This window comes from Neomonachus schauinslandi, chromosome 10 (assembly GCF_002201575.2).
Source record: "Neomonachus schauinslandi chromosome 10, ASM220157v2, whole genome shotgun sequence".
In the NCBI taxonomy this organism is placed as follows: Eukaryota; Metazoa; Chordata; class Mammalia; order Carnivora; family Phocidae; genus Neomonachus; species Neomonachus schauinslandi.
In genome coordinates this window covers 31429582-31451667 of record NC_058412.1, presented here as the reverse complement: position 1 = coordinate 31451667, position 22086 = coordinate 31429582, and the positions used below count along the sequence as shown (strand labels likewise).

The following is a 22086-nucleotide window of genomic DNA, read 5'->3' as shown; positions in this document are numbered from 1 at the left end:
GAAGGCAGTCGCTTAACCAACTGAGCCACCCAGGCGCCCCAACTGTTTTCTTATGTATTAAAAAAACTCTTAAAATTTTATTCTGATATACCCTAAGAGATATAAGGAAGTAGCTTATTGCAGCTTCCATTGTCCTATGATCCAGGTACAAAAAAAAACAAAAACAAAAACAAAGAAACACTTCTGCCTTCTGATGTAGGCACAGCATATGGAAGAGACAGGGCAATTCTGCCCTCTCTTCTTTCCAGCTTGCGAAAAGCCAACCAGACCAGCTCTTCTTGATTCTGACCACTCTTGAACAGTTTTGATTGCCCCACCTTCATTAAGATTGAAGAGTGGGTTTAATGGAGACTTCAGTTAACATAGGGACAGGTACCTGGCAGTAGCCAGGTCAATGACTGTTAATACATTTTGAATGGGTTCTGTAACAGCCAATTTAAAACCACTTTAATGGTGAGTGGTTCAAACAGTAACCTAACAGTTTCTGCATCAATTTTTATTTTATGGACAGATGCAGCACAGGCAATTACTATATCAGGTCAAAGAAACAGTCTCTCTTTCTTTTTTTATTTATAAAGATTTTATGTATTTGAGAGAGAGAGTGAATGGGAGAGACAGGGAGAGAGAATTTGAAGCAGACTGTGCTGAGCAGGTCCTAACACGGGACTTGATCCCCTGACCGCGAGATCATGACCTGAGCCTAAACCAAAAGTTGGGTGCTCAACAGACTGAGTCACCCACCCAGGCACCCCAAAAGCAGTCTTTTAAAATCAGTTAAGTTTGTGACAAAAATAATTGATTGTGCCAATATGTTAAAATCATCACTTCAAAGCAATTTTACTGTTATTGGTCCTAACAAAATGACCTACTTATACTCAATTGAGAAGCATCACAAAATGTTTTTCTTCCCCAAGGGCAAAAAGGTCTTTGATCTAAGAGTATTTCTCAAGCATGGTCTGAGTCTTTTGGAACTATGGGACCATTCAAAGCTTAATCTGTTATTCTGGGAAAGCCCCATCCATTTATATGGCAACCTTGGTCTTTTTGCCTTTGAGACAGCAGCGTATTTGATAGTTAAGAGCTTCTGAGTACTGGAGTCAGATTGTTTGGGTTGGTTGAGTCATGACTCCATCATTTATATTTTGAATGACTTATAGCAAATTACTTAACCACGGGGCGCCTGGGTGGCTCAGTCGTTAAGCGTCTGCCTTCGGCTCAGGTCATGATCCCAGGCTCCTGGGATCGAGCCCCGCATCGGGCTCCTTGCTCCGCGGGAAGCCTGCTTCTCCCTCTCCTATTCCCCCTGCTTGTATTCCCTCTCTCGCTGTGTCTCTCTCTGTCAAATAAATAAATAAAATCTTTAAAAAAAAAAAAAATTACTTAACCACTCTGAGCCTCCATTTCCTCATCCATAAAATGGGGATAATAATAGATACATGACATGATAACTCTGAGGATAATGGGTAAATACATGTAAAGTGTCAAGAACAGTGGTTAAAATATAATACTCCATAAATACTAACCCCTATTACTACTACTTTTGCTACTATTACTGTTACTGCTTCTTAACTGTTTTTAAGTGTTATCATGTTAGTGTCTCATTTGATGTTTTCAACAACACTGTTACTAATATTACTCTGGTAGATACTATTTCCATTTTATAAATAAGATGCTTGAGAGAGTTTAATATCAAGTATTTAGTTTACAGTCTAATTTCGAGTTATTGACAGAGTACTAGTTCTTTCAGTAATATTGTGCTCATGGATCACATGGCTTTTGACTTAGTCTTTCTCTTCCTTGCCAAAGAGCTGGAAATAAACTGCCAACTCCCCCCACCCCCCCCAAAAAACCCTAACACTAAACTAAAACTGGACATTTGACTGTCTGGGTTACTTAGGGACAAGTCTTCCTACACAGGTTAGGCAGCAAAAAATTTGTTCTTGTTACCCACCAAAATGTGAATTCCTCTTGAGTTTGTATCCATTTTTATTGATAACTCTTGGTTTTGGCTGGGGGCAAAATAGTGCAGCTCTTTAGTGACACACCCATTAACTTTTACTTCTAGACATGCTACGAGAGCGCCAGTTAGGTTATGCTGAACAAGAATTGTATTTACTTTTAGATTTCAGGATATGTATATTCTGACTATATTCTGACTATCCTTTTTAAAGTAAACTTTTTATTGGAGCATAATGTACATAGAGAAGGTGCACAAATTCATGTTTTGTGTGTAGCTAGATGAATTTTTTAAAGGGTACTTTTAATCCAAATACGAGAATATGCAGAGCAAAATTGCCCAGAAACCAAAGTAAAAGAGACAAAATTAGAGTCATTTTTTTCGATAGAGCTATCTGTGTTAGTTTGGAGTTGTATGATCTAACATAGAAAATGCTGGTTTAAATAGATGATTTTATTCTGTAACTGGCATAGCTGATGAAAATGATAGGAAAGCAAACAATAGTATAACACAGAACAGCAGTTAATCCTCTTTCTCTAGTACTTTTTTTTCTATAGTGATTCTTCCCTTCTTTCCTAATTAAAGTCCAGACTCAGCCAAATTTAGAGTGTGGAATACTAATGATTAGACTTGCAAGGTATTAGAGCTGGAAGGAATTAAGGGGTCTTGTCACAAGGCCCACTCTTTTTACTGATGAGAAAATGGGGTCCTGGGTCAATGACTTCTCTAAAGGTCATCCAGAAATGGATGGATCTAAACCAGGGTCTGGTTTTAAACCAGGATTTAAACCAAGCTCTGCAGATCCCTGGTTGGCTATCTTTTTGGTATACCATATTACTCAGCCTGGGAAGGCCATATTTCATCTCAAAGGGAACATAGTTTCTTGGATTCCTTCTCATTACCAAATGATTTTACAAAAGACAATGAGCTTGTTTTTTTGAACTTGATACAAACCCCCTAAAATATATACTGTTCTTAGCAGCTTTCTTCTTATTGCTGTCATAGCCTATTATAACAAATTTAGACAAAAAAATTGAGGAAATTGAGCTAATGTGGTTTTACTATTAATAAATTTCCCCTTCAGGAAATCAAACTTATCCTATGAATTTACTGAATAGATGACCAGCATATAATTAAGCTCAGAAGTCTCTTTTATAATAGGGTAGCTATGCTCATTTCCTGAAGAAATGCTGAAACTGAGCTCCTGAAAAACAGAATACCTAGTGTTATTCTTTTTTTTTTTTTTTTTAAGATTTTATTTGTCAGCGCACGAGCAGGGGGGAGCGACAGGCAGAAGGAGAAGCAGACTCTCTGCTGAGCAAGGAGCCCAATGTGGGACTTGATCCCAGGACTCCAGGATCATGACCTGAGCTGAAGGCAGATGCTTAACCAACTGAGCCACCCAGGCGTCCCCACTAGTGTTATTCTTAATAAGGAATTCCCTATTCCTCTCTTCAATATCATTAAAAGCTTATGTCTTTTAAATGCCTAAGTACCTAAACTGTACAACAAGGACTGGATAGATAAAACTTCTCTCTGAAGTTAACAAAAGTAAATAGTCCTGGTTTGGTGTATATTTTTCTGTAGATTTGTGTGTATTTATAAAACAACAGTTTAAATCATCATAGACCTATTCTTTATTCCCAGTAGAGCTTAAATATTGCTTCTTTTAAGTGAATAATGACTCTTAACTTTAGGTTCCTTCTAAGCACTCCTAGCCCAACATACCCTTTCAGAACAAATCAAGAAAATTGAGACAGTTCTCTCTAATTTGACTTTTAAACCTGCAGTTGAAAAACAACAAATGCTCCTCAAAAGATAAGCCAATAGATCAGAACCGTACAGTAAAAAATTTCATTTGGATCAGATATTTTATTATTATTTTTTAAAAGATTTTATTTATTCATTTGATACAGAGAGCATACAGGCAGGGGGAGAGACAGAAGGAGAGGGAGAAGCAGACTCCCCGCTGAGCTGGGAGCCCCACACGGAGCTTGATCCTAGGACCTGGAGAACATGACCTGAGCCAAAGGCAGACGCTCAACCATCTGAGTCACACAGGCGCCCCTGGATCAGACATTTTAAACCTTTGAAATCAAGAGTACTAATTTGGATGAGCATAATTTATCTCATAGCATTTGTAAATCACCACCATTATTCACAAAGTGTTTTTACATTTCTCAGGATGTATAGAGTGCTGTATTGGTTTTTGGAGATGTAAAGACAGATAAAACACAGCCCTTGCCTTTAAGGAGTTCATAATCTAATAGAAGAAATACACATGAGCAAATAATTGCAACATAACATGCTAGGTGCTATAATAATTTCCACAAAAGATCCAAAGTGGTGAAGATGGTAGAAAATACAATTTTGTCAAAGTAAGGGAATCAGAAAACTCTATGAATAATATGATTCCTAAATATTGGGTGTTAAAGTATTAGTAGGTGTTTACTCTAGCATGTGTATGTGTGTAGAAAAGCTTAATTTCTGGCAACAGAAATGCCTGCGTGAAAAAAATCATGAGGTACTCGGGAGACAACTAATAGTTTCATATTAGAGCTTAAAGGGAAAGGGTATCGTCACAGTACATAAGGCTGTGGAGATGTGGCCAAAAGGAACCTTTTATCCTTTAATTAGGATGTGTAGGTATTGAGCATACTTGCTAAAGGTTTTAAGACAGAGCGATATGTTCTGTGGAAGATGGACCCAGTGTGTAGGGGATTGAGACTGAGAGTAAATTCATTTTATTACAGTACATGGTTGTCTCTTGAGTTATATAGAAACTGGGAGAAATTTTTTTTTAGAGCTAGAGGTGAGGTTGGAGAGGGAAAGAAACCACAGGATCCTAATAACTGGAAATGCTTTTTTGAATGCTTACACTGTGGAAATAAAGATTATAGTTAAGTTCACTTTAATTTATAACTAGCTACCCTCTTTTTTTTAAAAAAGGAAGCTTTTAATTTTGGACTGTGTTCGATTTATATAAAAGTTGTAAAGATGGTACAAAGAGTTCTTCTCAGTGTTCCCCTAAAGCTGACATTTTACATAACCATGATATATTTGTCAAAACTAAGAAATCAACTTTGGTACAATACCATTAGCCAAACTAAGATACTTCATATTGATTTCACCAGTTTTCCACCAGTGTTCCTATTTTGTTTTTAAGTTTTTTGGTTATACATGATGTTTGGCCATGAACATCATTTGTTTCCTTCAAGTGCAGTAGGAGTAGTAGTAATAGCAGTTACTTCAAATGTGTATATGATAGTTAGCAATGTCCCTGGCCTCTACTAGATGCCAGTAGCATCTCCCCAATTGTGACAACCCAAAATGTCTTCAACAAATACTCCTTGAGGAGCAAAATCACCCCCAGTTGAGAACCACTGCTTTAAGCAAAAAATTTGGTGGAACTCTCTATGAGAATACCTTCTTATACCAGTATTGCTAGGGTGTTTCCTACAGAATATTAGTTCTGAGGGATGCTCATATGTGATTTGAAACAAATGGGTCTATGGAATAAATAATTTGGGGAAATAGTGAACTAAACAAAATTAAAGAAGTTTTATTTCTTCTCCCCTTTCCTCTCTGCTCCTTTTTTTTTTATCTCCTTCTTCCTCCTCCCCTTTCTCCATTTACCAGCTTTCTCCATCCCCATTCTTTCTTTCTTTCTTCTCTTCTGTCTCCCCTCCCCACCTTTTCCTTCTTTCCTTCTGTCAGCTCCCCCTGCCTCACTGCAGGATTTCTTAGAGCCTTTAATATATCAGTGGCATTGTTAATGTCCAAGAGAAGACTACAGTATGTGACATTTCTAAAACTGGTTTAACTGTACATTGATTTTTTTTTTATGGGAAGTATACTTCACATAGGTTTGCTGTCCAGTCACCCATTCTTTGAAAATTCGTAGGTAGAACTGGGGGATGTTAGGTATAATTACAGATAAGTAGGTCACCTTGTATCCCTGAATACAGAACTATCCCTCATTGTTAAAGGGGAAGCAGATAGATGAATTACCTATAACCTTTGAAATGTAGTAGTTTTGCATGTCTGTTTAAAAATGCACCAAGGGCACCTGGTGGGTTATTTGAGCGTCCGACTCTTGATTTTGGCTCAGGTCATGATCTCGGGGGTCGTGAGATCAAGCCCTGTGTTGGGCTCCATGCTGAGCGGGGAATCTGCTTGAGATTCTCTCTCTCTCTCCCTCCCCCTGCTCACGTGCACACACACACTCTCTCTCACCCTAGATAAATAAATAAAATATTAAAAAATTTTAAAATGCATCAAAACATTTTAAATTCAGTTCACATTAAATAAGTTATCCTATATTAAAACAGCTAGCAGTTATTAAACTTTTTATTTTTCACATTGATAGTTCTGGTTAGGAATTGAATTATTTTGCTGAATATGGTGGAGTGCCTATTGGCAGATGCTTTTGTTCAGCAAGGTAACCCACAGTTAAGTACGGGATCAGGGCACTACAGTGTGGGGCCATGGCTAGCCGTCCCATTTCGGGGAGAATGATTTGGTATATGCCACTCTCTAGCAGATGTTCTAGAGCTGCGGATTCTTGGTGACCTTGCTCACATTTTATTTTACTTTTTAAATTATGTTATGTTTGGGCAAAATATATAAATAATTCTATATTGTTTAATTGGTTTTAAGTCTGATGTGTTACAAAGTATGGGAAGATTAAAAAGTATGTTTTAGAAATTATAATATTGTCAGTTCAGTGAAATAGAATTAATATTAGAATGTTAGTTCCCATATGCTCTAGTAAACATTGAACTAAAAGATTAAAATAGTGAACTCCCCCCCTTATTTATTTTTCTATTCCTTATAAGATAGACAACTTGGGGGTGCCTGGGTGGCTCAGTTGGTTAATGACTGTTAATCACCCACTGCCTTTGGCTCAGGTCATGATCTTGGGGTCCTGGGATTGAGCCCCGCATCAGGCTCCCTGCTCGGCGGGAAGCCTGCTTCTCCCTTTCCCGCGCCCCCTGTTTGTGTTGTCTCTCTCTCTGTCAAATAAATAGAATCTTAAAAAAAAAAAAAAAAAAGACAACTTTACAGACTAAGAGAAGAATTCTAAGGAAATTTGATACCTATAGTGATACCCCTAATATTTACCTCAGTGGTTGTTTCAATTCATGTATCTAGGGACAAAGATTTTAGAATGTATTGGCCTGCATAAAATGGCCGATTGACTTGAGTCCTTTTCCTTTTAGGCAGATGGCTTGGTGAATGACCAAAAGCAGATGCAGATTTTTTTTTTTAAGATTTTATTTATTTATTTGACAGAGAGAGCGAGAGCAGGAACACAAGCAAGGGGGAGTGGGAGAGGGAGAAGCAGGCTTCCCGCGGAGCAGGGAGCCCAATGTGGGGCTCGATCCAAGTATGTATATAGTATATATTTTTTCAAATCCTGATTTTTTTTCCTTTGTAAGTTTAGAGAGTCATTTTTCATAGAATGACTAGAAAATTATGTTTTAAAGCAGGATAGGAAAGGGGATAGAACAGCATCAAGTGGAGGATGATGTAATATTGAAATATGTAAGAAAGCAGAGAACTCATTTCCTGTGTCCATTTTCTCTACCGAGAATTGTTTTCAAATTGGAAAGGGTAGGGTGCCTGGGTGGCTCAGATGATTAAGCGTCTGCCTTCGGCTTGGGTCATGATCCCCCAGGGTCCTGGGATTGAGTCCCGCATCGGGCTCCCTGCTCAGCGGGGAGCCTGCTTCCCCGCCTGCCTCTCCCTCTCTGTCTCTTACGAATAAATAAATAAAATCTTTAAAAAAAAAATTGGAAAGGGTAAAAAAAAAAACATTAAGAAGGAATTGAAGCATGAGATAGGTGAGGAGATAATTATAGAACAGCTAGACACTTTAAATGAATCTAAGCTTTTAGACTTATATAAATTATATCTTCTTACACTGAAAAGTTAGCAGATGGGATTGGTACCCACTATCACTGAGTGTCTTTTGACAAATAGGAGGGGTACCAAAATATTAGCGATCAGCAATGACCAATTTGCAAAGGAAAGGAAAAGGTGATTTCTACAAAGTAGACTGTTACACTTGATGTCAGTCATCAGCCCCCACTAGGATAAGTTATTATTCAGATAATTAGTGAGCACTTAAAAGAAAGAAGTGGTGATTAGCATGACTTTAGTAAGAAGTCATGTCGGTCAATCCCATCTCTCTTCTTTTTTTTTTTTCCTTAATAAGAAAGTGCCAGTTTTATTTATTTATACCTTGGTTCAGTTCCAGGAGCAACTTAGGTGACTTACATAAATATACTACAAGATGAATTATAACAGAAGGAATAGAAAACAGCATACATTTATTGGGTTTATATTCTGGGTCCTTTACTAAGCAATTTACATGTTATTTCATTTTATCCTGAACAGACCCCAAAACAGCCATCCCCCCAGTTTTTATAAGATGTGTAAGAAGTCCCCAGTACCTGTTCCTGAAGCACCCGCGACAGGTATTTTACATGAAAGAGTCATTTGGGGCAGACGTGAAAATATGTTAGAGCAGTGGTTCCCAAACATTTTGGTATTAGAACCCCTTTTATTTTACACTCCTAAAAATTATTGAGTACCACACAGAGCTTTTGTTTATGTGGGTTATATCTATTGCTATTCAGTATATTAGAAATGAAAACTTCAGAAAATTTTGGACCAGGAATACATAAGCACATATTGCAGTAGCTGTCAGAGGGATGACATCATCATCACTTTGTTTGGTTTCTGGAAAATTCCTCTGGATTCTCATGAGAGTACAAAGGGAAAATAACTTTTTAGTGTTATTATGAAAATGATTTGACCTTGCTGGCCCCCTGAAAGACCCCCTGAAAGGCTTTCCCCTCAGGGACCCCCAGACCACATTTTGAGAATCACTGTTCTTAGAGGAAGGATTCAGCTAACCCAGAGAGAACAGGCTGGGGTATCTTGCATATACACATATGAAATTGGAGCCGAAGCAGCATTCCAAAGTTTACTGGTTGGTGGACTTGCCAGTCTTACACCTCAGTTTAAACAAAGGCAGAGAGGTGCCAAATGGTAATTGTAAGCCATCTATACAGAGTAGCATTTATGTCATTAGTGAAAAAGATATTTCTAACATTCCTTAAGCTCATTAGTACAATCACTCACAGATCAAAGTAGCTTAAAAGCAAAGCCCTTGTAGTAGCTGCCTCTGGAAGGTAGACTCCCGCTTAGGGTCTTGCCAGTCATCCACTTCGGGGGCCTGTGGGCACCAGCACAGAGCGGTGTTTCCAATTAGAAATGTGTGTCACACTGTCTGTGCTCAAGTATTTTAAGTAAAACAGTGGGAGAGCTAATAAGATGTACATCAGAAGTAAATATGTGAATCAAGACTTTTAAAGAATGAGATTTAACAATCAGGACAAAGTTTTCTGCATATTTTTAATGAACCAGGTAAATGTGGAACTGGAGAAAATCATCTGACTACTTTTTACACAGAAAAGATCCAGAGGTTTTAGTTAAACTTCAGCCTTGCAAACCAGCAGTTTTTAGAGCAGTTGCTAAGAACCTGAAGATAGCCTTTAGCCAAGTGAGTAGAAATATAAGTGTTCAAATAAAGGAGATAATTGTTAGATTCTCTGAGGTAGTTAGACTACTCCCTGTGTAGCAATCACCAGTCATAAATGCCTTCATCCTTTTGGATAAGGCCACACATCTTGCCAGCACTCGGCATCCATTCTAAGAGTTATTAAAAACAGGCCACTGGGCAGCTAACTCATACTGCACCATACCGTCATGCCTCGTTTCATTGGTATGTGGACCACCTAGTCACTAGAGTGACTTCAGATTTCTTCTGGTCTTCATGATATTCAGCTTTGCCTCTAGAATCACGGTGTTTTTTCACTCTGTACTCTAAGTTTGCTGACCTTCATGCTTGGATACTTGTGTTCTCTTGTTACATGCTGCATTGTCCCATCACACTCGCCCAGGTCAGCTCACCTCTTAGGTCTGGTTCATCTCACCACCAGCACCATGTGTGATTTACTCCTGATAACAGTTGCACTGTTCATGCAACACTTGGAATAATACTTGATTCTGGATGCCATGTTTTAAAAGACATTGACAAAGTAGAGACCATCCAGATGAAGGTAACTAAACTGAGGAGTGTACGATCCAACCTGCTCTCGCTCCCTTTCCTGCCGTTGTCTCTTCAGCTAGTCTGTGTTCCACTCACACTAAAACACCCACAGTCTCTCATGTGTGGCATCTTCTCTCAAATGTTCATTCTCTGCTCAGATCCCTTTCTTGTCTCTCTGATGAATTCCTACTTTAACTTCAAGACCCAACTCAAATGATACCTCCTCCCTAGTGATTTCCCTTGACTTTCCTAGGTGTTCTTACCTCTTGGTTCTCATAGAACTTTATACATGCCTGGATTATGTATTTAATCAAATTATAATCTAATCCAGGAGTCTTTGTTGTAAAAGACTGTATTTTAGGCTTTGTCTGTTTCTCTCTGTCATAATTACTCAACTGTGCTGCTTTGGTACAAAAGTAGCCAGAAATACATGTGACTGTGTTTCAATAAAACTTTATATGGACACTAAAATTTAAATTCCATGTAATTGTTATGTGTCAAGAAATATTTTTTAAAAAATTTTTTTATTATGTTAATCACCATACATTACATCATTAGTTTTTGATGTAGTGTTCCATGATTCATTGTTTGCGTATAACACCCAGTGCTCCATGCAGAACGTGCCCTCTTTAATACCCATCCTCCCACCCCCCTCCCCTTTAGAACCCTCAGTTTGTTTTTCAGAGTCCATTGTCTCTCATGGTTCGTCTCCCCCTCCGATGTCCCCCCCTTCATTCTTCCCCTCCTGCTATCTTCTTCTTCTTCTTCTTCTTTTTTAAAACATATAATGTATTATTTGCTTCTGAGGTGCAGATCTGTGATTCAACAGTCTTGCACAATTCACAGCGCTCACCATATCACATACCCTCCCCAATATTCTTCTTTTGATTTTTGCCCCCCAACCATTTCAAAATATAAAAACCATTCTTAGTTCCTGGTCAGTACAAATCAGGCAGCAGGCTAGATTTGGCCCACTGGCTCTGGTTTGCTGACTCTTGATCTAATCCATATGTTTATTCTTTCAGTCACTGTTGCATTCATTCATTTATGAAATATTCATTTGCTGGCTCTTCTAGGTACTGTGAATGCAGTGGAGAAAAAGACCGACATCTTAAGGCAGAATCTTCTGCATTCAGTTGAACTTGCTGAGTTCAAAGACTTTTATTCCATCTCTGTCCCTTAAGAATAGTATATTTCCTGGTACATTTTGAGATGAAATAGTGAAGATTGAACAAGGAATAAGCTATTAAATCTTTGCTGATCATTTCTCCTGTAACTGTGATTATGGTATCTTAAGTGAGTGTGAGAGAGAAATGCTATCTAAACACAGTGATAAATTTTAACAGATTATTTTGGAAAGACCTTTGTTGAATCTAGATGTGAGGGTAAAATATACATTTTGTCTATTTTATTGATGACAGCACTATCAAAGTGATATGCTTTGAGATGTATTCTGTAATGAATTTTCTGCATAGTTTTTGGTATGAACATTTTAATTAACATTTAACTTTTATAATACTATCTTGGGGTAGATGGGTAAACTATAAGGGAGGGGAAGCTTTTAACGAAAGAGAAATTTCCTCTCATTTGGATGTGGCTGATGACATTTTTATATCCTACAAATGGTGTATTTTTAAGGATTAAAACCTTGGGTTGAGTTATAACATACTAAGTAATTCTTTTACTCATAGAGATTAACTAGCTTTTTTCTTAGCACTTTGCATTTATGTGGTTTTTCAAGGTTATAGGATACAACCTTAAAAGATACTTGTTACAATGTGATACATGCTATTTTCTCCTTACAGGCGAGATAAACTTTGGATTTGCATGGAGTTTTGTGGAGGTGGTTCTTTACAGGATATTTATCATGGTAAGACAAAAGTTATGTTTTATACATATTAAGTAGAATTTCTTAAAATATAGTTATTTACTATATTAAAGCATTAATGTTGTTTTGAGGAAAGTATGTCTTATTGTTGTTATTTAGATATATAAAAGAATTTAAGATCTATATGGATGAAAGGAGTATTTGCGTTATAAGTTGCAAAATTATATGCAGTTGAGCTATTTGCTAATTCTAAAGAAGACATATTATATATAGTTAGTTCAACATTTCAAACTCAGATTTGTAAGAAACATGTAAAGGCCTTGAGGGTTAACACTAAGCCAGAAGAATATCCAGTTAATACATGAGTAGTATTAATACAAAGAATTGATTTTGCTCTCGTGTATTCAGGAAGCATCAATTAAATTGTTTAGTTTTTTAAATACTAGATTCTGGGGAATTAAAAATTATTAAAGCTTTTTTAATTGAGATTTCAGTGGAATATGTAAGAAAGATTTGTAAAGTATAATAGTGTTTACGGTCTTTTCTTTCTCTCTCTGTCCCATTCTGGTTCTGTTTAATGGGTTATTGTCACAAACTGCAGAGTGGGTTTATTCTTTTACTGGAGCTGTGCTTTTTGATTAATGTAAAATAAAATAAGTCATGTCAATTTTACGAGAAAATATTTTGGAAATTTTTTTCATGTTTCTTGATACGGGATTTGGGCTCAGATTTTCCCATTAGGGCCTCTTAAGTAATTTTGGCGGCTGATTATAATAAAGCAGATGTTAAAAGACTATTCGGATAGGAATTTTACTCTCTCCATTCACTTCATTTTACTGTATCTTCTTGGTGTAGATTTTACTTACCATAAAGATTGACATAATAGTATTTTAAAGTACTACTAACTACAGTTGGAATGGGAAAAAGGAAATGATAGATTTTTTGGAACTGTTTTTGAAGGTTTAATGAAGAAAATGGGTTTTTAATTGTTCTTTAAAAGATACATAAACTCTGGGTAGAAAGAAGAGGTAGAAGTACATCCTAGGAGATGAAACAGCAATACAGTGACATGAAGGTGTGACATGTGAGATCACTCTCATTGGTGTAGGGTCTGTATATGGGGAATAGGGTCGGATACAGAGAGCCTTGAAAGCCAGGTGGAAAACATGAGAACATTTCTGCTTTATGAAAAGTTATTTCTCTTCTGAGAATATTTTTTTATTAAGTATGGCTGTTCTTTATATTTGAGAATTTTTTATTAATGACATTTTGATTTCCAAGGTTCAGTGAAAGTTGAGAAATATTTGGCATTATTTTGCATTGCAGGACATACACTGTATTTCTGAAAGCTATTCAAAATTCAAAAGGCTATTTCCCCTTTTTTGTCTTAATTTGGACTAATTTATCTACTGTTTTTTTCTCGTATTTATTCATTTAATTTCCTTTGTCCTGAAGTTCTTTCAGCTGGGTCTTCTAGGGGTGCACTCTCAGTCTTTGACCCTCATTCTTCAATCATAATTTAAGTGTAGTATAGGCAGATATTTTCTGCCAGCATTTTGAATGTATTAGACCACTGTCTTCTAGCTTCTATAGCTGTTGGTATCTTCTGTCACTCTAACTACGTGTTAATCCTTTCCAGGTAATCTTCCTTTCTAATCGATTTTAACATTTTTTTTCCTCTTAATTTCTGGTGTTTTTAGTATCTAAACATGGATTTACATTTACTTTTCCTGCTGAGGACTTAAAGTGCTTACCAGAGAGGATTTAATTTATTCATCAAGCCTGGACAGTTATCAATTATTATCTCTTAAAATCTTTTCTACCCCAGTCTCTTTGATCTCTCCTTTTAGAATATCAGTTAGATAAACATTAGATCTTCTCTGTGTCTCTTAAACTCAACTGTATACTTTGCACTTTTTAATCCCTCAGTAGAGCACTGAGGATACACATAACCATCTTATAGTTCACTGATTTTACAGCTGTGGTTAGTACATCCATTAGGTTTTAATTTTTGGTGACTGTTTTTCTCATTTCTAGAAAGTGTTTGGTTCTATTTCAAGTCTCCCTTCATTATATATTCGTGTCTTATTCTCTTGTAATTTTTCACTCCTTCTTTTACATCTTTAGTTTTTTAAGCATACTTTTCAGTCTTTCTCAGATTGTTAAGTAATTCCATCAGATATATATGCTTGCTCTTAAGTGTCTGGTTCTGCTTTCTTCATGAAGAAGCAAGAAGACCAGTTTAGTTACAGAAATAGTTTTGCCATGATTGTTGTCATTCCATTTCAACCAAATGTTGGAAATAACAAAATAATATGAATTTGTTAGTACTGATTTATTTATACTGATCAGCAACTTGGTCAATGGAAGAAACGATAATTTGCAACACCCTGGATATTCTCAAATATACATGCAAGGGATTTACATGCTTATACAAAACCCCAGTCCCTATTCACTTTTTTTTTTTTTTAAGGTTTTACTTATTTATTTGACAGAGAGGGAGAGTGCACAAGCAGGAGGGAGTGGCAGTTAGAGGGAGAGGGAGAAGCAGGCTCCCCGCTGAGCAGCGGGAGCCTGATGTGGGACTCGATCCCAGGACCCTGGGATCACAACCTGAGCCGAAGGCAGTTGCTTAACCAACTGAGCCACCCAGGTGCCCTCCCTGTTCACTCTTGACTGCATCTTGATTGCCACCAAGAGACCTCCTCATGGCAATGTGTATACTCCTCTTTGGCTAGTCTGTAGGGCTCTCTACTTGCACAGCCTCATAAGATAGATACCTCCGTTTCTTTGTGTTTCTCTTTCTCTTCTCTCTTTTATCACATTGTCATTCTGTGGGACTAGTGTACTAACTTGGGTTACCTCACCTAGTGAAAGAGAAGTTCTTCTTTTCTAATAACCCTAATGCTTGTGGGATTTTGCTTTTTTATATGTGTATGCACAGTATATTTTGATCTGTCATGCAAAATTTGCAAAGCCTGCTTTTTACCGTTACTTCTTTCTTTTTTTTATTTCTGCTTTCTAAAGTATCATTAAACCAATTTTTATATTTTGTTTTACTGCTCTTAATTCCATCACTCCATATGATTTTTTAAAATTTTAAATCTTACAAAAGGGAACTGTATTAGTTATCTATTGCTATATAACAAATAATCCCAAAATTTAGCAGCTTAAAACAGCAAATATTATGTCCCAGTTTCTGAGGGTCAAGAATTCAAGAATGGCTTAGTTGGGCAATTCTAGCTCAAGTTCTCTCATAAAGTTGCAGTTTAGCTATTTGGCTGGAGCTGCAGTCCGCTGCGGGCTTGAGTAGGGCTCGAGAATTCACTTTCACCTTGATTCACTTAACATGGCTGTTGGCAGAAAGCTTCAGGTCCTTGATGGCTCTTGGCAGGTCTCCGTTTTTTACTATGTGGATCTGGCCGTAGGACAGCTTGAGTGTCTACACGATATGGCAGCTGGCTTTCCCAGAGCATGCAGTCTCAGAGAGCAAGGAGGAAGCCCCAAAGCCTTTTATGATGTAGTTGCACAAGGTGTGTACTGTCTCTTCCCCCATGTTTTGTTCTTTAGAAGCAAGTCATTTCTGTCCAGCCCATACTCAGGAAGGGAATTAATTTCCAACACTTGTAGACATGTTTTAAATTACCACAGGTATGTGTGTGCGGATACATTTTGAATTTATATTTTTTCATGAGTTTCTTCTCTCCTTTTGTTTATTCTTTTCTTTGAAGAACTGACATTGGAACCTTTCATTGTTCCAATATAATGCTTTTTTCCCCATTTTCCACTGAACATTTTCTTTCTGTTTAATATTGTTCTTTAACAGTTTTCCACATTCTATTATGTCATTTATGGTGAATTGCTTTCCACTTATTTAATAATTTTGAATTCTGAGATCAGGTTCAGCAGGAATTCCATTGGCTTTTGAGAGTGGGTCCTTCCATAGTGGTGGTGGTGGTGGTGGTGGTGGTGGTGTTCTTAATCTTCTTTCTGTGATCCTAAGACCTTGGTGTATCCAATATATTTGAACCCTAAACCTGAGTGAAGAAGAGGCCTGTGTGACAGAATCTAGAAGATATCTTCCCCTATCCAGACCCCAGGCCATGATACAAAATCCTTAGTCTTCTCCTTGTCCTTGTCTGTCCTTTTAAGATGAGGATGTAGCCCTTTGAAGATTCTGGTTTTATGGGCATATTTATTTTAACTGTTCCTCTGCAGAAGAATGGCCTTTTCTTCTGTTCTATTCCCTATGTAGGGGATAAAACTAAAGCCCCAGCTTACCAAGATTGACCTTTCTCTTAGAATATTTCACATTTTTACCATTCTGATTTTCATTTCCCCTTTTGTTTTTGGCTCCTGGGCAAGTCTCTTACTTTTTAACTTAGCTAGGCACTTAAAAGATTATTTAGAATATTCTTTTCTGTCATTTCTAGGTATTGTTTTCAGGGTGTTTGCCATACTGTGGAAACAAATATAAAGGGAGTCCCATTTTACTGAATAAGAGACGCTTACAGACCACAAGAATTAGTTATATGGCTTACCTTCAGACGTTCAAACCCAGACTTGTCCTTAACAAAATCTAAGTGAAATAGATTTCTCTCTTCCACAATTGTAAAATACCACAAATACCCCAGAGTAAACATTTTTACAAAGAGGTTACTATCTAGCAAAAGATTCCATCATTGGAATTTAATTCAATTTTTAGAATAGTCTCTCCCACCTAATGTAGAGAGACTTTAAAGTGATTTTGTAGGGAAAAAGAGAAAACTACTTAAATGTCTCAGTAGTGGATAGATGCACACAGAAAAATATTATGATTGAGTTACATGTATTGATATAGAAAGTTGTCCATGGTAAGTAAAAAAGTAGGTTTTAGAATTGTGTATGTAATATGATTCCATTCATATTCTTCTGTGAGATCTGTACATACATTTAAAATGTGTCTTTACATAAAATTATCTGGTTGGCTATAGGCCAAATTATTGATATTGCCTATTATTGAGTAATAGTTTGGGTAAGGAAGAGACCTTCACTTTCCAAACTTGTCTATTGATTGGATTTTTATAGTGAACATAATTAATTTTATAGCTATAAAGCTAATAATTTTAGGGAAAAAATACTGACTTAAAACTAGCTGTAATGTGGGGTGCCTGGGTGGCTTGGTGGGTTAATTGTCTGACTTTTGATTTTGGCACAGGTCATGATCTCAGGATTGTGAGATCAACCCCTGCTTCAGGCTCCACGCTGGGTGTGGAGCCTGTTTAAGATTCTCTCTCTCCCTCTTCCCCCCACCTTTTAAAAAGATTTATTTGTTTATTTATTTGAGAGAAAGTGAGCACGAGAGAGCACAGAGGGAGAGTGAGAAGCAGACTCCCTGCTGAGCAGAGAGCCTGACGTGGGGCTCGGTCCCAGGACCCTGGGATCATGACCTGAGCTGAAGGCAGATGCTTAACTGAGCCACCCAGGCACCCCTCTGCCTACCCCTCTTTAAAAAAAAAGTCCTTAATACATGCATTACATATCAATTTAGAAAAGCTTTGATAAAAACTAGCTAAGCCTGTTGGCCATGATTCATTTCTTTTAACATTTAAAAGGTAGTACTGATCAGCGAGGTGCAAAAATGAAAATATAATTAATTTCAGAGACTATTTCAGTCTTGTACTCATTCCACAAACATTTATTTAGCAGCTTTCCCATGCCAGGCACTGTTCTAAACACTGGGGATACAACTGTGAGAAAATCAGATTTAAAAAATCCTGCCCTCATGGATCTTACATTTTAGTACAGTTGTTTAGGTATATCAAGGCTATTGCTTAGTGGAACTAGTAAAAATTTGTCATTTCCTGAAAAATGTGCTTTGACTAATTTCATTAATATTAATTTTCTTCTCTTATAGTAACGGGACCTCTATCAGAACTGCAAATTGCGTATGTTAGCAGAGAAACACTACAGGTAAATCCAGTGCTAATTAAAAAATACCATTCTTTATTAGATTCAGTGTTTAATTATTGTGCATTATCTGTTAAGTAAGTAAGGATTGAGCATTCTAGTTTGATAAACTCTTGGATTTTAACACATTTTTAATTGTGTAGTAAACTCAAATTATATTTGCAAATAAACACTATAAAGCCTCAGTGTGAGAATATGACCTCCTAAATTTTAAGTGTTATGGATTTGTTATTTTGTATTTTTATATTCCTCTTAATACCAAAGAAAGGCTTGAAAATTAAGCACCCTTATAGGAATTTGAAACTCATTCTAATACTAATTGCATTTATACTTTTTAAAAGTTATTTCAGACTATTTGCAGAGTTTAGTGAAAAGTATTTGTCTTTAGAAAGTTAGTGGTTTCTGCTGAGCTTTGCCTTTTTCATTTTCTTGATTCTTTTGTCTTCTAGGCTGTTTCAGTAAAATAATGATTACCACTAGACTTTCTGTAATGAGTAAATAAAAAACAAACTATTATTTAGTTAATCACTTTACATCCCAAAATATGCTCTGTAGTAAAGTCTTATTAATTTTTGTTTGTTTTTTGTTTTTTGAAACTCCAGGGATTATACTATCTTCACAGTAAAGGAAAAATGCACAGAGATATAAAGGTATACATCATATGTTTAACCTAATGGCCTCTCTTCATTTTTAAATACTTGGCTCAAACTGTTGAGCAATTGTCTTAATCTATTTGATGAATTTCTTAACTGAAATATGTTACTATAGTAAAATTGAGTGGTACTTTTAAGAGTTTTATTACTTTTTTAAAGTAGCTTTATTGAGATACAATTCACATACCATAAAATTTACCCTTTTAAAGGATACATTTGTGGATTAGTGTTGTAATACCCCTTATTCGTTTATCTGTAGTTATTTATTTGTAAAAAGCAAATTAGGTCATCAGCTTCCATTAACTTGGGGTTTTTAGAACATTTCATGCTTTTGAATATTATAGTAAACTTTGACAATCTTAAGGAACTATCATTAATAATTTCTCAAAATGGATAAGTTCAAGTGTAACATTTTCTGATGGTCTTTGATTTAACTGGCAGAGGAGAGCAGGTTCGCTGGATGTGCTGGGGTTAGCCCTGTGGTAAACTAGGTGCTATGGCAGGACTCCTGAAGTTATTTCTAAACATTCTGCCATCTCCCCAACTTAGTTATTTTCTCCTTTCATTTATTTTTCTTTTACCTTTTTCCTCATTCATCTTTTTTCCTACTTCTTTCTCCCTTTTGTTTTCTGAAATAGTTTTCTTTAGCATAAAGGTTATTAACTTTTTTTTTTTGGTATCCTTTGAGTCTCTGATGAAAGCCATGGACTCTCTTCTCAGAAAATGTCCTTATGTACATGCCTTCATATTTTGCATGAAATTTCAGTGGAATGTCGGATCACCTGCTGAGATCATTTACTTTATTTTTTATAAGCCACTTAAAAGACATAAGCAAAGAGCTTTGGAGTTGAAAGGGAGAAGAGATCATAACATAAGTAAATCAAGAAAGGTTCTGTGTCATCAGCACTTTGATGATCTGGAAAGACTGATAGATTTTTGTCAGAAGTAGATGGTGGAGTGCCTTCCAAGCAGAGGGAACAATGTAAGCAAAGATACAGACATCAGAAAGTGTGACGGCATTTTAGGGAGGATAGAAGCTGCACCGTAGTATTACTGAAGAGAAGAGAAGGTAGGAGAGTAACAGGAAATGGGCTTAGCTCCATTACACAAAGAGTTGTGTGCCAAACTTCAGAGTTTGACCCTAACTGGGGAGATTCTGCCCATCACCATTATTTCTACCCTGGTCTAAGCCACCAATTTATTCTATCTCACCTGCACCTCTGTAGCAGCCTTCTAACGGCTCTGTTCTTGAGTGTTTCTATTTGAGTGTTTCTGTACTCACTTCTCCACCTTGCAACCAGAGTGATCTTTTTAAATCAGAGCTTATCACTCTTTTGTTTATGAACCACCTTGGCTTCCTACCATACTCAGTGTAAAATCCAGGTGTTTCCTTACCATGGCCTATAAGGTTATCTGTGATCTGACCCCTGCTTTTCTGTCTGACCTCATGTTACACTCCTCTCCATTTTACTCATTCTGTTCCAGCCACACTAAACTTGATGTTTTTGGAATATGTAGAACTCATTCTGGCACCAAGGGCTTTGTATTTGCTGTGCCCTCTTCCTGGCATGTTTTTCTCCCAGATTTTGGCATGGCTCTGCACCCTCACTTCATCCAGATCTCTGCTCAGATATCACTGTCTTTAAAGTACTTATCTCTTACTGACTTCGAATAATTTGTTGTGTCCATTCATTCATATGTGTGTGTGTGTGTGTATTCATTTTTAGATTTTCTTTCTCTCCTATTCAATGTAAACTTCATGAGAGCTGGAGCTTATTCTTATTTATTACTCTATTTATTACTATAACCCTAAAGCTTAAAATAGCACTTGGTTGCTCAGGGAGAGAGGAATGGAAGGAAGGAAGCATTAAAGGCCATAGATGCACGTGATGTGATATAAACTATAATTTAGGAAAATTAACCTGGAGCTGGGGAAAGACCAAACTGAACACTATGGCAGACATCTGGATAGCTGGGGCCTAGATCAAGTTAAAATCCTTTCTGTATCAGTCAGTTAATTAAGCGTCTAACTCCTGATTTTGGCTCAGGTCATGATCTCAGGGTTGTGAGATTGAGCCCCATATCAGGCTCTGCTCTGAGCATGGAGCCTGCTTAAGATTCTCTCTCTCTGCTCCTCCCCCCTCCTCCCTCCTAAAAAAAAAAAATCCCTGCTGTAGTCCCTTGTCCCTCCTTTTTCTCATTTCTCCCATTATTCCATAGTGCTGCAGTAATATCAGGGGGTGCAGTCTTACATTATGGCTTCCTCTTTTTTGGGTGGAAAGGGGTTTCCTGGTATTTTTCCTTTAAGCATATAATTACATGATTGATGACACCTTTGATTAAAGAGCCTGCTTACTTTTGCTTGCTCATTTAAAAGTTATAGAAAAGGCAAAAAATAAAATTTAAAATGTCTATACATCTTGGGAGACGGTATTTCTACCTCTTCCAAAAGCTTTGAGCTTATTGAAGTGGTTACTTTGGGCTCAGGTCAGGAAGTAGGAGTGGCTAAAATGTTACTGGATCATTTTTGTAATGGGAAAAAACTGAGTTTTTTCCTCTCTGTGTAGGGAAAAGCCCAGTTCTTCCCTACTGTGTGCTTCTTTCCTGAGTCTCCTTTACTTACTCACACAGAACACTTCACTTCTGACACTTGTGGTCACCAAATGTGTGGAGTTTCCCCCACAACAAGCAGTTCTCTGTGACACCAACTGGGTGTCCTACCATTTAACTCAATTCTGAGACTGTTTCCTGGAGATAGCATCAGATCCCACAGATACAGGCTCAGTCCCACAGGACTGTCCCTTCCCCCACCACACACACGCATACACCCCAGTTAATAGGTTGCAAGCCCAGGTTATCAGCTGTGCTTCTGAGCAACTGGCTGTATAGATCAGAATTAATTAATTGAACCCCCTTCCTTGGGTTCAATTAATTTGTTAGAGTGGCTCACAGAACTCAGGGAATTATTTACATTTACCAGTTTATTAAAGGATTTGATAAGAGAGATGAACATCCAGATGGGAGTGATGCATAGGGCAAGGTATGTGGGAAGGGGTGTGGAGCTTCCTTGCCTTCTCCAGACACGACCTTCTCCTGGAACCTCTACCCATCTGGAAGCTCTCCACACCCCATACTATTGAGATTTTATGGAGGCTTCCTCTTGAGGCATGATCAGTCATTAACTCCATTTTCAGCTCTTCTCCCTTCTCAAGAGAATGTGGGGCAGGGCCGCAAATTCCAAGCTTCCATTCATGGCTTGGTCTTTCCGGTGACCATCCCTCATCCAGGAGCTGTCCAGGAGCCCACCCAGAGTTGCTTCATTAGAACAGAAGATACTCTTGTCACCCCCGAAATTACGAGTGTTTCAAGAGCGCTGTGTTAAGAACCAGGGTCTGAGATCATATATTAGAACAAAAGGTGCTCGTAGTGCTCTTGTCACTTACAAAATTACCAGGGTTTCTAGAGGGCTGTGCCAGAAACCGGATAGAAACCAATCTATATTTTCTATTATCTCTCAGTCGTGCAAACAGGTGACATTTTAATTTGGTTGGCCCATGGCTAGTTGTTTATGTTCTGA

At 37.3% G+C, this 22086-nt stretch overlaps 1 protein-coding gene across 2 annotated transcripts in view; it reads left to right on the top strand.

The window, feature by feature from the left end:
• The window catches only part of MAP4K3 (mitogen-activated protein kinase kinase kinase kinase 3), a 187134-nt gene that overhangs the window by 97070 nt on the left and 67978 nt on the right, over window positions 1–22086 (top strand). For both annotated transcript variants that reach the window (XM_021697774.1, XM_021697772.1), the window contains exons 4-6: window positions 11885–11949; window positions 17804–17859; window positions 18459–18506. In XM_021697774.1, coding sequence (XP_021553449.1) covers window positions 11885–11949; window positions 17804–17859; window positions 18459–18506 — 169 coding nt within the window. The remainder of the gene's footprint in view (window positions 1–11884; window positions 11950–17803; window positions 17860–18458; window positions 18507–22086) is intronic.